The 14,205-nt window shown below is 39.4% G+C and overlaps 1 protein-coding gene across 1 annotated transcript in view; it reads left to right on the top strand.

Annotated features, from left to right (window-relative positions):
* eIF2gamma (eukaryotic translation initiation factor 2 subunit gamma) overlaps positions 1–14,205 on the top strand; it is a 40,981-nt gene that overhangs the window by 2,682 nt on the left and 24,094 nt on the right. Inside the window, exons 2-5 of the mRNA XM_053791976.2 lie at positions 2,893–3,067; positions 11,176–11,299; positions 11,846–11,955; positions 12,219–12,377. Of these exons, the coding sequence (XP_053647951.1) occupies positions 2,893–3,067; positions 11,176–11,299; positions 11,846–11,955; positions 12,219–12,377 (568 nt within the window). The remainder of the gene's footprint in view (positions 1–2,892; positions 3,068–11,175; positions 11,300–11,845; positions 11,956–12,218; positions 12,378–14,205) is intronic.

Raw genomic sequence — 14,205 nt, 5'->3', positions numbered from 1 at the left:
AGGCTGGAATATTGCTGCACTCTAACAGCACCTTTCAAGGCAGGTGAAATTGCCGACCTAGAAAATGTACAGAGAACTTTCACGGCGCGCATAACGGAGATAAAATGCCTCAATTACTGGGAGGGCTTGAGGTTCCTAAACCTGTATTCCCTGGAACGCAGGAGGGAGAGATACATGATTATATACACCTGGAAAATCCTAGAGGGACTAGTACCGAACTTGCACACGAAAATCACTCACTACGAAAGCAAAAGACTTGGCAGACGATGCACCATCCCCCCAATGAAAAGCAGGGGTGTCACTAGCATGTTAAGAGACCATACAATAAGTGTCAGGGGCCCGAGACTGTTCAACTGCCTCCCAGCACACATAAGGGGGATTACCAACAGACCCCTGGCAGTCTTCAAGCTGGCACTGGACAAGCACCTAAAGTCAGTTCCTGATCAGCCGGGCTGTGGCTCGTACGTTGGTTTGCGTGCAGCCAGCAGCAACAGCCTGGTTGATCAGGCTCTGATCCACCAGGAGGCCTGGTCACAGACCGGGCCGCGGGGGCGTTGACCCCTGGAACTCTCTCCAGGTAAACTCCAGGTGGGAAGCACTTCACAATTTCTCTTAGGCTTTGAAGAACTGCCAACATCACTACTACTGTGTTTTGGAACATTATTAAGCAAAATTATGGGTTATTTTCAGGCCACTGTAAGCCATGGATAGCTGAAACTGCGGAAATCAAATCTGTGCATATGGGAGTTCTACTGTGTATGTACAGTGGACCCCTAGATTTCGTAGTCGTCGGATTTTGTAATATTTGGAAATACACCTACCATCCGACTTACGACCGAGTTCGGTTCCGAGAAACCGTTCGTAAGTCGAAATGGTTGTAAGTCGAACTTTACTACTGAATATCAGCAAAACATTTTTGTAATGACTTTATTTTATTGTTTTATTTTGGTATTTCATTTTTTACTTTACTTTTTATGTTGTTAGCATTGTATTTTATACTGTAAGGTTTAGGATAAACACTGTGTACAACACAAATAGTTGTTTATTTCCCAGAAATTTGGCATAAAAGACACGGTCGTAAGTCGAGTGGTCGTAAGTCGAGCAGGTAGTAAGTCGGATGGTATGTGTAGTAACTTTTTTTTATCAAAATATTGGCTTGGTGATCGTCATTGAGCTCGGTAATAGTCATTCGTCCCCAACGCGTCCACATGGCAACAGCGGCCCGACACTCGGTGTGCCATTGTTTATCAGCCAGTGAGCATGATCCCACGTGTTCATACAATAAATTTTGTATTATTCCATTCTTTTTAGTGCTTGCAACTGCTAAATAAAACACCATGGGCCCCAAGGAAGTTCCTAGTGCCAGCCTGCCCTTTGGTAAAGGACTGAGAGAGAGGGGAGAATGTGCTGTCTTCAGTGATTCTGCAATATGTACGATACTAAAACAGAAGGAGTTGATAAAGGCTATAGTGCCAGCCAGCAATAAAGTGTAGCATTAACAGTATAGCAAGTAAGTTAAGCGATTAATTGATAGGAAAAGGACAGCACGAAACTGACTCTTCCAGTATTGTTGGAGGTATATAGGGCTACTGAAAACGCTGCTGCCTCTTGCTGCTGCCTTCACCACCGCCATGTAAGGCTAATCTTTCAGTGGCCCTTATACACCCAACAACATCAACACACCATCACTCGCCACATACATAACATATTTTATTCATTCTAGAGTATGTATCATGTTTCTATGTTATTAATATTGTTATTGTCATATTAGATGAATTGTACTAGATAAATAAGCCATAGAGTTAATAGTGTCATTGAAGGGCTATCTTGTTCTGTCTCCCAACACACCTCTGCCGTCACCACAATTCCTAACATACCCCAGAAACAGACCTCTGGAACACTTTTTTTTGAGCAACAGGGGTTCAGTGACTCTCAAGCTGGTCCTAGTGGCATTAAAAACAAAGAAGGGAAGTAACCCCAGAAAAGGACTTGGTACCTGAAGTCTTTGTGGAAGGGGATTTCCCTTCCAAACAATAGTAACTCCTCCATCCTCTCCCCTTCTCCTGTCATCCATGCATCAACAGGTCTTCAATAAAGGTAAGCGTCATTTTATTATTGCTTTATTCTGCATGTCTCATTGTTTTGTGTAGGTAAATGTATATTTCATGTAAAAAAAAAATATTTGTTAATACTTTTGGGTGTATGGAATGGATTAATTGGATTTACATTATTTCTTATGGGGAAAATGAATTCGGAAATTGTCAGATTCGGGTTTAGTCTCAGGAACGAATTAATTACGATAACCGAGGGTCCACTGTAATTGCTGTAATTGTTGTGCAAATGGTAAGAAACTTAATCTAATCAAACAAAACCTCTTAATCCAACCTAAAATAACCTGACATAAGTTAACTTTGAAGCATGTTTCATGCTCCTTCCAGTCTGTTTCACAAGTATGTCTCTTTGTCTATCAAATGATACCAAGAAATAGTCTTTAAAACCAAAAATTTTATGATGGTCAGTATCTTTGGATATGGTCACTACCAAGCTTCAGAAATTATCTGATATACTGTACAGTAAGTAATTTTTCATTCACATAGTATGCAGTGGACCAAAAAGAATCAGTAACTAAAACTAACACAAGTTCTTGGCTCAGTACTTCATTTGCTATTTTGAGCTGAAATTTTATACAGATGCTTCCAACCTTGTTTTATTGTGTGGTAGGGAAGACAATTGTATATTCGACCCAGACAAATATTGTGTAGTGTGGAATGCCATTTATATAATGTTATTAAACATTTTTCTAATTTAGGTGTAAGGGTTGTTACATAGAAATTAGTGGCTGTTTGGTTTAAAAATGGAATTGTTTATTAATACACTTCCTTGCATTAACAGGATATAAGCAAATTAACAGCACTTTCACATGAGGTGATCAGTCGGCAGGCAACCATCAACATTGGCACCATAGGTCATGTGGCTCATGGCAAGTCAACAGTAGTTAAGGCAATATCAGGAGTGCAGACTGTCAGATTCAAGAATGAGTTAGAAAGGAACATTACTATCAAATTAGGTAAGATTTTCTAATGTTCAGAACTAGCCTAGTAGTATACATATAGCTGGTACACAGGTTCCAAAATTCAAGCTTTTTATGTCTTGTTATGTAACTGTTTAGGTTCTCGGTTTTATTATATTTGACGATGATGATGATGACGATGATGATGATGATGACGATGATGACGATGATGACGACGATGACGACGATGATGATGACGATGATGACGATGACGATGATGACGATGATGATGACGATGACGACGATGACGATGATGATGATGACGATGATGACGATGACGATGACGACGACGATGACGACGACAACGACGACGATGATGACGATGATGACGATGACGACGATGACGACGACGATGACGATGACGACGACGATGACGATGACGACGACGATGACGACGACGACGACGATGACGACGACGATGACGACGACGATGATGACGATGATGATGATGACGATGATGACGATGACGATGATGACGGCAATGATGATGATGACTATGATGATGGCGCTGATGACGATGACGACGATGATGAAGCAGCAGCATGGTTGTACAAAGGAATATAATAGTTGGGTGTACATGCCAAAAGCCCCTTTGTATGCAGAGCATTTCGGGCAAACTTATAATTAAGACTAATAAGGCAATAGCTCTTGTTCTTCTTTATTTCTTCTATTGTCCATGGGGAAGTGGAAAAGAATCTTTCCTCCGTAAGCCATGCGTGTCGTATGAGGCGACTAAAATGCCGGGAGCAATGGGCTAGTAACCCCTTCTCCTGTAGACATTTACTAAAAAAGAGAAGAAGAAAAACTTTATAAAACTGGGATGCTTAAATGTGCGTGGATGTAGTGCGGATGACAAGAAACAGATGATTGCTGATGTTATGAATGAAAAGAAGTTGGATGTCCTGGCCCTAAGCGAAACAAAGCTGAAGGGGGTAGGGGAGTTTCAGTGGGGGGAAATAAATGGGATTAAATCTGGAGTATCTGAGAGAGTTAGAGCAAAGGAAGGGGTAACAGTAATGTTAAATGATCAGTTATGGAAGGAGAAAAGAGAATATGAATGTGTAAATTCAAGAATTATGTGGATTAAAGTAAAGGTTGGATGCGAAAAGTGGATCATAATAAGCGTGTATGCACCTGGAGAAGAGAGGAATGTAGAGGAGAGAGAGAGATTTTGGGAGATGATAAGTGAATGTATAGGAGCCTTTGAACCAAGTGAGAGAGTAGTTGTGGTAGGGGACCTGAATGCTAAAGTAGGAGAAACTTTTAGAGAGGGTGTGGTAGGTAAGTTTGGGGTGCCAGGTGTAAATGATAATGGGAGCCCTTTGATTGAACTTTGTATAGAAAGGGGTTTAGTTATAGGTAATACATATTTTAAGAAAAAGAGGATAAATAAGTATACAAGATATGATGTAGGGCGAAATGACAGTAGTTTGTTGGATTATGTATTGGTAGATAAAAGACTGTTGAGTAGACTTCAGGATGTACATGTTTATAGAGGGGCCACAGATATATCAGATCACTTTCTAGTTGTAGCTACACTGAGAGTAAAAGGTAGATGGGATACAAGGAGAATAGAAGCATCAGGGAAGAGAGAGGTGAAGGTTTATAAACTAAAAGAGGAGGCAGTTAGGGTAAGATATAAACAGCTATTGGAGGATAGATGGGCAAATGAGAGCATAGGCAATGGGGTCGAAGAGGTATGGGGTAGGTTTAAAAATGTAGTGTTAGAGTGTTCAGCAGAAGTTTGTGGTTACAGGAAAGTGGGTGCGGGAGGGAAGAGGAGCGATTGGTGGAATGATGATGTAAAGAGAGTAGTAAGGGAGAAAAAGTTAGCATATGAGAAGTTTTTACAAAGTAGAAGTGATGCAAGGAGGGAAGAGTATATGGAGAAAAAGAGAGAGGTTAAGAGAGTGGTGAAGCAATGTAAAAAGAGAGCAAATGAGAGAGTGGGTGAGATGTTATCAACAAATTTTGTTGAAAATAAAAAAAAAGTTTTGGAGTGAGATTAACAAGTTAAGGAAGCCTAGAGAACAAATGGATTTGTCAGTTAAAAATAGGAGAGGAGAGTTATTAAATGGAGAGTTAGAGGTATTGGGAAGATGGAGGGAATATTTTGAGGAATTGTTAAATGTTGATGAAGATAGGGAAGCTGTGATTTCGTGTATAGGGCAAGGAGGAATAACATCTTGCAGGAGTGAGGAAGAGCCAGTTGTGAGTGTGGAGGAAGTTCGTGAGGCAGTAGGTAAAATGAAAGGGGGTAAGGCAGCCGGGATTGATGGGATAAAGATAGAAATGTTAAAAGCAGGTGGGGATATAGTTTTGGAGTGGTTGGTGCAATTATTTAATAAATGTATGGAAGAGGGTAAGGTACCTAGGGATTGGCAGAGAGCATGCATAGTTCCTTTGTATAAAGGCAAAGGGGATAAAAGAGAGTGCAAAAATTATAGGGGGATAAGTCTGTTGAGTATACCTGGTAAAGTGTATGGTAGAGTTGTTATTGAAAGAATTAAGAGTAAGACGGAGAATAGGATAGCAGATGAACAAGGAGGCTTTAGGAAAGGTAGGGGGTGTGTGGACCAGGTGTTTACAGTGAAACATATAAGTGAACAGTATTTAGATAAGGCTAAAGAGGTCTTTGTGGCATTTATGGATTTGGAAAAGGCGTATGACAGGGTGGATAGGGGGGCAATGTGGCAGATGTTGCAGGTGTATGGTGTAGGAGGTAGGTTACTGAAAGCAGTGAAGAGTTTTTACGAGGATAGTGAGGCTCAAGTTAGAGTATGTAGGAAAGAGGGAAATTATTTCCCAGTAAAAGTAGGCCTTAGACAAGGATGTGTGATGTCACCGTGGTTGTTTAATATATTTATAGATGGGGTTGTAAGAGAAGTGAATGCGAGGGTCTTGGCAAGAGGCGTGGAGTTAAAAGATAAAGAATCACACATAAAGTGGGAGTTGTCACAGTTGCTCTTTGCTGATGACACTGTGCTCTTGGGAGATTCTGAAGAGAAGTTGCAGAGATTGGTGGATGAATTTGGTAGGGTGTGCAAAAGAAGAAAATTAAAGGTGAATACAGGAAAGAGTAAGGTTATGAGGATAAAAAGATTAGGTGATGAAAGATTGGATATCAGATTGGAGGGAGAGAGTATGGAGGAGGTGAATGTATTCAGATATTTGGGAGTGGACGTGTCAGCGGATGGGTCTATGAAAGATGAAGTGAATCATAGAATTGATGAGGGGAAAAGGGTGAGTGGTGCACTTAGGAGTCTGTGAAGACAAAGAACTTTGTCCTTGGAGGCAAAGAGGGGAATGTATGAGAGTATAGTTTTACCAACGCTCTTATATGGGTGTGAAGCATGGGTGATGAATGTTGCAGCGAGGAGAAGGCTGGAGGCAGTGGAGATGTCATGTCTGAGGGCAATGTGTGGTGTGAATATAATGCAGAGAATTCGTAGTTTGGAAGTTAGGAGGAGGTGCGGGATTACCAAAACTGTTGTCCAGAGGGCTGAGGAAGGGTTGTTGAGGTGGTTCGGACATGTAGAGAGAATGGAGCGAAACAGAATGACTTCAAGAGTGTATCAGTCTGTAGTGGAAGGAAGGCGGGGTAGGGGTCGGCCTAGGAAAGGTTGGAGGGAGGGGGTAAAGGAGGTTTTGTGTGCGAGGGGCTTGGACTTCCAGCAGGCATGCGTGAGCGTGTTTGATAGGAGTGAATGGAGACAAATGGTTTTTAATACTTGACGTGCTGTTGGAGTGTGAGCAAAGTAACATTTATGAAGGGGTTCAGGGAAACCGGCAGGTCGGACTTGAGTCCTGGAGATGGGAAGTACAGTGTCTGCACTCTGAAGGAGGGGTGTAAATGTTGCAGTTTAAAAACTGGAGTGTAAAGCACCCTTCTGGCAAGACAGTGATGGAGTGAATGATGGTGAAAGTTTTTCTTTTTTGGGCCACCCTGCCTTGGTGGGAATCGGCCAGTGTGATAATAAAAAAAATAAGGCAATAACTTCATATGGTCATTAGATGAGTTACAGTGAGTACAAGAGGATGGAGTATTCTATTAGTTAATGCTATAATAAGTCTAATGGAGCAGTTCAGTATAGAATAAGTACAGTTTTGATATAGTTTATAAAAAGTACAGTATTACAATTTAGAACAAGTTAAAACAGTTCAAATATGAAGTATTACAATTTAGTACATCTTAAGCAATAAGATTGGAGCACTTATAAGTTTGCAGTTATGAGTAAATGGTTGAGCAGTCATCAACAATATACAATAATGAAATTGAAACAGTTTTAAGTTTGAGGTAAATTATCAAATAGTAGAGCAGCCTTAAATTATTTAGATTTTTTTTTTTGAGTAGCTTTTGAGTAACTGGTAGGTATTAAGTAAAGTGTTTCTCATTAATTTTGGATGATGAGGTGATTTCTAAGTAGGGCCTTAAATTGATTTGCAGGCAGGGGTCCTTTAGCGTTTTCTGGCAATGAATTCCAGATCTTCGGGCCCTTTATATGCATATCATTTTTGTATAGGGAGAGATGTACACGTGGGATATTGAAGAGTGGTTTGCATCTTGTATTATGGCTGTCTGCTCTGTTATAGTTATCAAGGAGGAGTTTGAGAGGAGGGTTTATAGATGTTTTATTTATGCCTAAGACATTCAGCCTTCATGTGTCAGTAAATGCTGAGGCTTTATTTCATAATTAGGTTATATTGAATGTACCTAATTGAGGAGCTACTTCCTACAAGGTTCTTTCAATTTCAATTTTTCAACTTTTAAAATTCTAAAAAACTCGTACATTGTTCATTGTATTTCAGATAACATTAGGCTAGGTCTAATTAACCCTTTGACTGTTTACGTTGTATATATATACGTCTTATGCTCCACTGTTTCTGACGTATTTATACGCGTAAATTCTAGCGGCTTCCAATCAAGCAGGAGAAAGCTGGTAGGCCCACATGTGAGAGAATGGGTCTGTGTGGTCAGTGTGTACCACATAAAAAAAATCCTGCAGCATGCAGTGCATAATGAGAAAAAAAACTGAACATTTTTTTGGATTAAAACGCCGAATTTGAGGTGTATTTTTGTATAGTATTTATCGTTGTATTCTAGTTTTCATGGTCTCAGGTAATAAAATGGAAAACATATTACAGAAATAGAGATGATTTTCATTACTTTCACGATGAAAACAAACTTGAAATTGAGCTCCAAGTAGCAGAAATGTTCGATTTTCAATATTCAGGAGTAAGCAAATTACACCACACGTCCAATACATGTCAACTGGGGAGTCTAATATTCTTTCACTAGTGCATTGATATTGTTTATACCATTTTTACAATAATGCAGTAGTCTGCATAACAGTAATTTTTGTATTTTTTGTATTGCCTGGAGTTTACCTGGAGAGAGTTTCGGGGGTCAACGCCCCCGCGGCCCGGTCTGTGACCAGGCCTCCTGGTGGATCAGCGCCTGATCAACCAGGCTGTTGCTGCTGGCTGCACGCAAACCAACGTACGAGCCACAGCCCGGCTGATCAGGAACTGACTTTAGGTGCTTGTCCAGTGCCAGCTTGAAGACTGCCAGGGGTCTGTTGGTAATCCCCCTTATGTGTGCTGGGAGGCAGTTGAACAGTCTCGGGCCCCTGACACTTATTGTATGGTCTCTTAACGTGCTAGTGACACCCCTGCTTTTCATTGGGGGGATGGTGCATCGTCTGCCAAGTCTTTTGCTTTCGTAGTGAGTGATTTTCGTGTGCAAGTTCGGTACTAGTCCCTCTAGGATTTTCCAGGTGTATATAATCATGTATCTCTCCCTCCTGCGTTCCAGGGAATACAGGTTTAGAAACCTCAAGCGCTCCCAGTAATTGAGGTGTTTTATCTCCGTTATGCGCGCCGTGAAAGTTCTCTGTACATTTTCTAGGTCGGCAATTTCACCTGCCTTGAAAGGTGCTGTTAGAGTGCAGCAATATTCCAGCCTAGATAGAACAAGTGACCTGAAGAGTGTCATCATGGGCTTGGCCTCCCTAGTTTTGAAGGTTCTCATTATCCATCCTGTCATTTTTCTAGCAGATGCGATTGATACAATGTTATGGTCCTTGAAGGTGAGATCCTCCGACATAATCACTCCCAGGTCTTTGAGGTTGGTGTTTCGCTCTATTTCATGGCCAGAATTTGTTTTGTACTCTGATGAAGATTTAATTTCCTCATGTTTACCATATCTGAGTAATTGAAATTTCTCATCGTTGAACTTCATATTGTTTTCTGCAGCCCACTGAAAGATTTGGTTGATGTCCGCCTGGAGCCTTGCAGTGTCTGCAATGGAAGACACTGTCATGCAGATTCGGGTGTCATCTGCAAAGGAAGACACGGTGCTGTGGCTGACATCCTTGTCTATGTCGGATATGAGGATGAGGAACAAGATGGGAGCTAGTACTGTGCCTTGTGGAACAGAGCTTTTCACCGTAGCTGCCTCGGACTTTACTCTGTTGACGACTACTCTCTGTGTATGAATAAAAAATCAAAATAGAAAGCAATAGTAATATAAGAGGGGCTTAGAGACATGACTAATGAACAGAGGATATGTTATTTTAGTGCCAAGAATGTCTACATTGTTTATTCTGGACCCTATTTTGAAATTGGCATCTTTTTTAATTTGCGTGAAATTGGCCAAATTGCCAATTTCTGACCACTTTATTGTGCAGTTCAAATCAGTAAATGAGCGGTTTCTTGTACTCAACTGATAGAAAAAATGGAGTTCTAAAGAAATAGCTATGAGTTTGGTCAACTGGAACAAGGAATTGGCCAAAAACAGGGCTCAAAGTCGGTGAAATTGCCGATGCGTATATGTCGCTGAGAGTGCTAACTTTGCGAGAGCATAATTCTGTGAGTTTTCAACCAAATTTTGTACTTTTGGTGTCATTACCATTGGGAAAAGATTCTCTACCATTTCATAAGAAAAAATAATTTTTTTCTTTTTTATCGAAACTTTTGCGACATAGAATGACAGTTTCAGAAAGGGGCTTGCGACAGTCAAATGGTTAATTTGTTAAAGAGCCTAATCAAGTTTGGCAAGAAAAAAATTACCTTTATGTAAGAATTATATGTAGTTGGGCTTAATGTTTTGATACATACTTGAGCCTCCAACCTGCTTTAGCCTGTTTGTAGCTGAATACACCTTTAAGTAGACATATGAGAATTTTGCTTATGTTTACCCAGGAAGATATGACTGTTCATAATGAGTATGTTATGGAAGACTGTTCAGCATTTTCCACTATGACAGAAATGCTGGTATTTGTCTCATGAACATACAAAGTATTTGGGAACTCGTGCAAACTCATCTTTACTCTCAAGTTTTTCGTTATAGTTTTTATTCTTTTAATATTTCCTTTCCAGTTTAGAAGGTCTTGTCTGAAACTGTGTCATGGATATCATGATCCATGGAACCATTATATAATATGTGAATGTATTGTACTTTGAATTTTTGAAAGAATTATCAGAAAATTCATCGAAGAATCTATTGGTTACACACACATCCTCTTGTGATGTATAATAACTAAGTAGATTTGACTGCCTAGCCTGAAGCACTCATTAACCCTTTACCAGAAACACATTTTTGTAGAGGTGGGAAATGCAGTTGCTGCATTCTGAAGGAAGGGTGAGGGTCTGGCAGTTTGAAGGGTCATTTGAATTGTAATAAGTGTGTATTTCTGATAAGACCTATTGACTAGAATAAGGACACTGCTGTCTTGTCCTCTTAATATAAATCATGAACTTCTGCATATATTCAAGAAGACTCAGGAATGGTTTACTGTATATTCTTCCCAATCATTTGTCTCAGATTTTCTAAGGTTAGAAAATTCGTGCTGTGGTCAGATTAATCTTTTATAAATGGCAATAAATAATTATGGTTTGGCAGCCTGTTATATGCAGAGCTGGAAAGTCCTATGACTTGCTTAGTTTTTCAAACAGTTTAGTATACTGGAATTCATTCTCATAATTTTTCACAAAATCTCTCATCTTTCATACATGTTTTGAAAAATAATGAGTTGTATATATGATATAGAATATTGTTAAAAACTATAATGATCATTGACTTACCAGACCTGTTTTTCCTCTAGGGTATGCCAATGCTAAAATCTACAAATGTGATAATGCAAAGTGTCCACGGCCATCTTGTTTCATATCTGCCAGCTCTCATAAGGAAGATTCCTTCCCCTGTGCTAGGTCTAATTGCTCTGGAAAGTAAGTCCACAGTGTATTTTTATTTATATATTGCAGCTTCTCTTAAAAAAATTTGGTTCACTCCTTAATTGATTCCCAATTCCTTTTAAAACTGTCTGTGTATTTTGGTATATCTTCACTTAAATTTCCTTCTGTACTAGTTTTTACAGTTTGGATATTACGGTTATTAGTTCATAAAATACATACACGTACTATTTGCAGTGTCTTTTCTGAGTTGATGTCAACAGTGACTTTTAACTGTAACAGTTCACAAATAACCTAACACATTTAAGAGGAAACTCTTGATATTTTGGTCCATCATTTACTATTGAGTCACAAGTCAAAGATAGGGTTTACTCTTGAATGTGTAGCTTATTACGTCTTAAATGGATTGCAGAAATTATTTGGAAAATATAGTTTATCAGTTTTCTTTGCTGTTTGTGTTCATTATAGTATATATTTGAATTTGTTTTATATGTACAGACATACGTATGCATGTGTGACACACACACACACACACACACGTGTGCACATACATTTGTTATTTTACATATTGTTTATTTACAGATTTCGGATAGTGAGGCATGTCTCCTTTGTAGATTGTCCAGGTCATGACATTTTGATGGCCACTATGTTGAATGGTGCAGCTGTAATGGATGCTGCCCTCTTACTAATAGGTAGGTAGTAAATCATTGCCACTTTTAGAGACCTGATGTACCTTTTAAAAGTAAATGTTTAGAAGTGATTAATAAAATTGTATGATAAAATTTCATCGTGAATGTTGCTCATCTCATGAATTAATCCAGGAATCCTAATGAACTATAGGAAAAGCTTCATTACAATACTGTCAATAACATTTACAAAAGTGAAGTTAGTTTTATCATTAAATATTCCAGGGAAATATGCTACTGAAAATGTTTCATATTGGTTTTCTTCACAGCTGCAAATGAGACTTGTCCACAACCTCAAACCTCAGAGCACTTGGCAGCCATTGAGATCATGAAGCTCAAACATATCCTTATTCTCCAAAATAAAATTGATCTCTGTAGAGAGTCACAGCTGCGGGAACAGTATGACCAAATTCTTAGATTTATTCAAGGTAAGCTTTGAAGTAAGCAATTTTTATTCCGTAAAAACATCACCCATGGGACAGGCAGATTGACCTTACTCCCATTGTACCCTGCATTTGCCATGTATTCTCAGATATTCTAAACCCTGAAATTGTCTATCATGTATCTCCACAGCTGCATGGGGAACAGGTGACCACATAGATTTTTGAAACGTGTTAAAATGGAAGAAAAAAAAAAAACAAAAAAAAATTTAATTAAAATTATATACATCACTAGTGTACTGCTACCCTGTTCTATATAGTTGTTACTCAGTGGGAACAAAAGTTCATGTTTCCCCTGCCATATTCCATCTTGCAGGATGAGGCTCATATGGACAAGGTATTGAAATCTGGCAGGCTGAGCTGGAAACTCCAGTAGGACATTGAGGATATCAAGTATTTCAGTAAGGGTCCATCAGCTATGGCAGCCTCATAGCTGGATATTAATAATAGCAGCGTGTTACCGCTATTCTATATAATAGTTACATATGTACATGGATGAGTATATACTCACATGAATGATTTTATTTGCATTCAGAGGGCAGAAGAGGGGTTGTTGAGGTGGTTTGGTCATTTAGAGAGAATGGATCAAAGTAGAACGACATGGAAAGCATATAAATCTATAGGGGAAGGAAAGAGGGGTAGGGGTCGTCCTCGAAAGGGTTGGAAAGAGGGGGTAAAGGAGGTTTTGTGGGCGAGGGGCTTGGACTTCCAGCAAGCGTGCATGAGCATGTTAGATAGGAGTGAATGGAGAAGAATGATACTTGGGACCTGACGATCTGTTGGAGTGTGAGCAGGGTAATATTTAGTGAAGGGATTCAGGGAAACCGGTTATTTTCATATAGTCGGACTTGAGTCCTGGAAATGGGAAGTACAATGCCTGCACTTTAAAGGAGTGGTTTGGGATATTGGCAGTTTGGAGGGATATGTTGTGTATCTTTATACGTATATGCTTCTAAACTGTTGTATTCTGGGCACCTCTGCAAAAGCAGTGATAATGTGTGAGTGTGGTGAAAGTGTTGAATGATGATGAAAGTATTTTCTTTCTTTTTTGGGTCACCCTGCCTCGGTGGGAGACGACCGACTTGTTGATTGTTTTACATGATGGTAGGATTGCTGATGTCTTTTGTCTGTCTCATAAATATGCAAGATTACAGGCATGTCTTGCTACTTCTACTTAGGTCACACTACACATACATGTACACATTTATTTATACACACTCATCTGAGTTTTCTTTGATTTTATCTTAATAGTTCTTGGTCTTATTAATTTTCCTTTTATATCCATGGGGAAGTGGAATAAGAATCTTTCCTCCGTAAGCCATGCGTGTTGTAAAAGTCAACTAAAATGCCGGGAACAATGGGCTAGTAACCCCTTTTCCTGTAAAGATTACTAAAAAGAATAAGAAGAAGAAAATTGTCAAAGTGGGAAGTCTGAATGTGCGTGGATGTTGTGCAGATGATAAGAAAGAGATGATTGTGGATGTTATGAATGAGAAGAAGCTGGATGTCCTGGCTTTAAGTGAAACAAAGCTGAAGGGGGTGGGAGAGTTTCAGTGGAGAGGAATAAATGGGATTAGGTCAGGGGTTTCAAATAGAGTTAGAGCTAAAGAAGGGAGTAGCAATAATGTTGAAGGATAAGCTATGGCAGGAAAAGAGGGACTATAAATGTATTAATTCAAGGATTATGTGGAGTAAAATAAAGATTGGATGTGAAAAGTGGGTTATAATAAGCGTGTATGCACCTGGAGAAGAGAGAAGTGTAGAGGAGAGAGAGAGATTTTGGGAAATGTTGAGTGAATGCGTGGGGAGTTTTGAA

The sequence above is a fragment of the Cherax quadricarinatus genome, chromosome 61, assembly GCF_038502225.1.
Source record: "Cherax quadricarinatus isolate ZL_2023a chromosome 61, ASM3850222v1, whole genome shotgun sequence".
NCBI lineage: Eukaryota > Metazoa > Arthropoda > Malacostraca > Decapoda > Parastacidae > Cherax > Cherax quadricarinatus.
The sequence above is the reverse complement of the archived record's forward strand: the minus strand, read 5'-3'. Positions and strand labels throughout refer to the sequence as shown.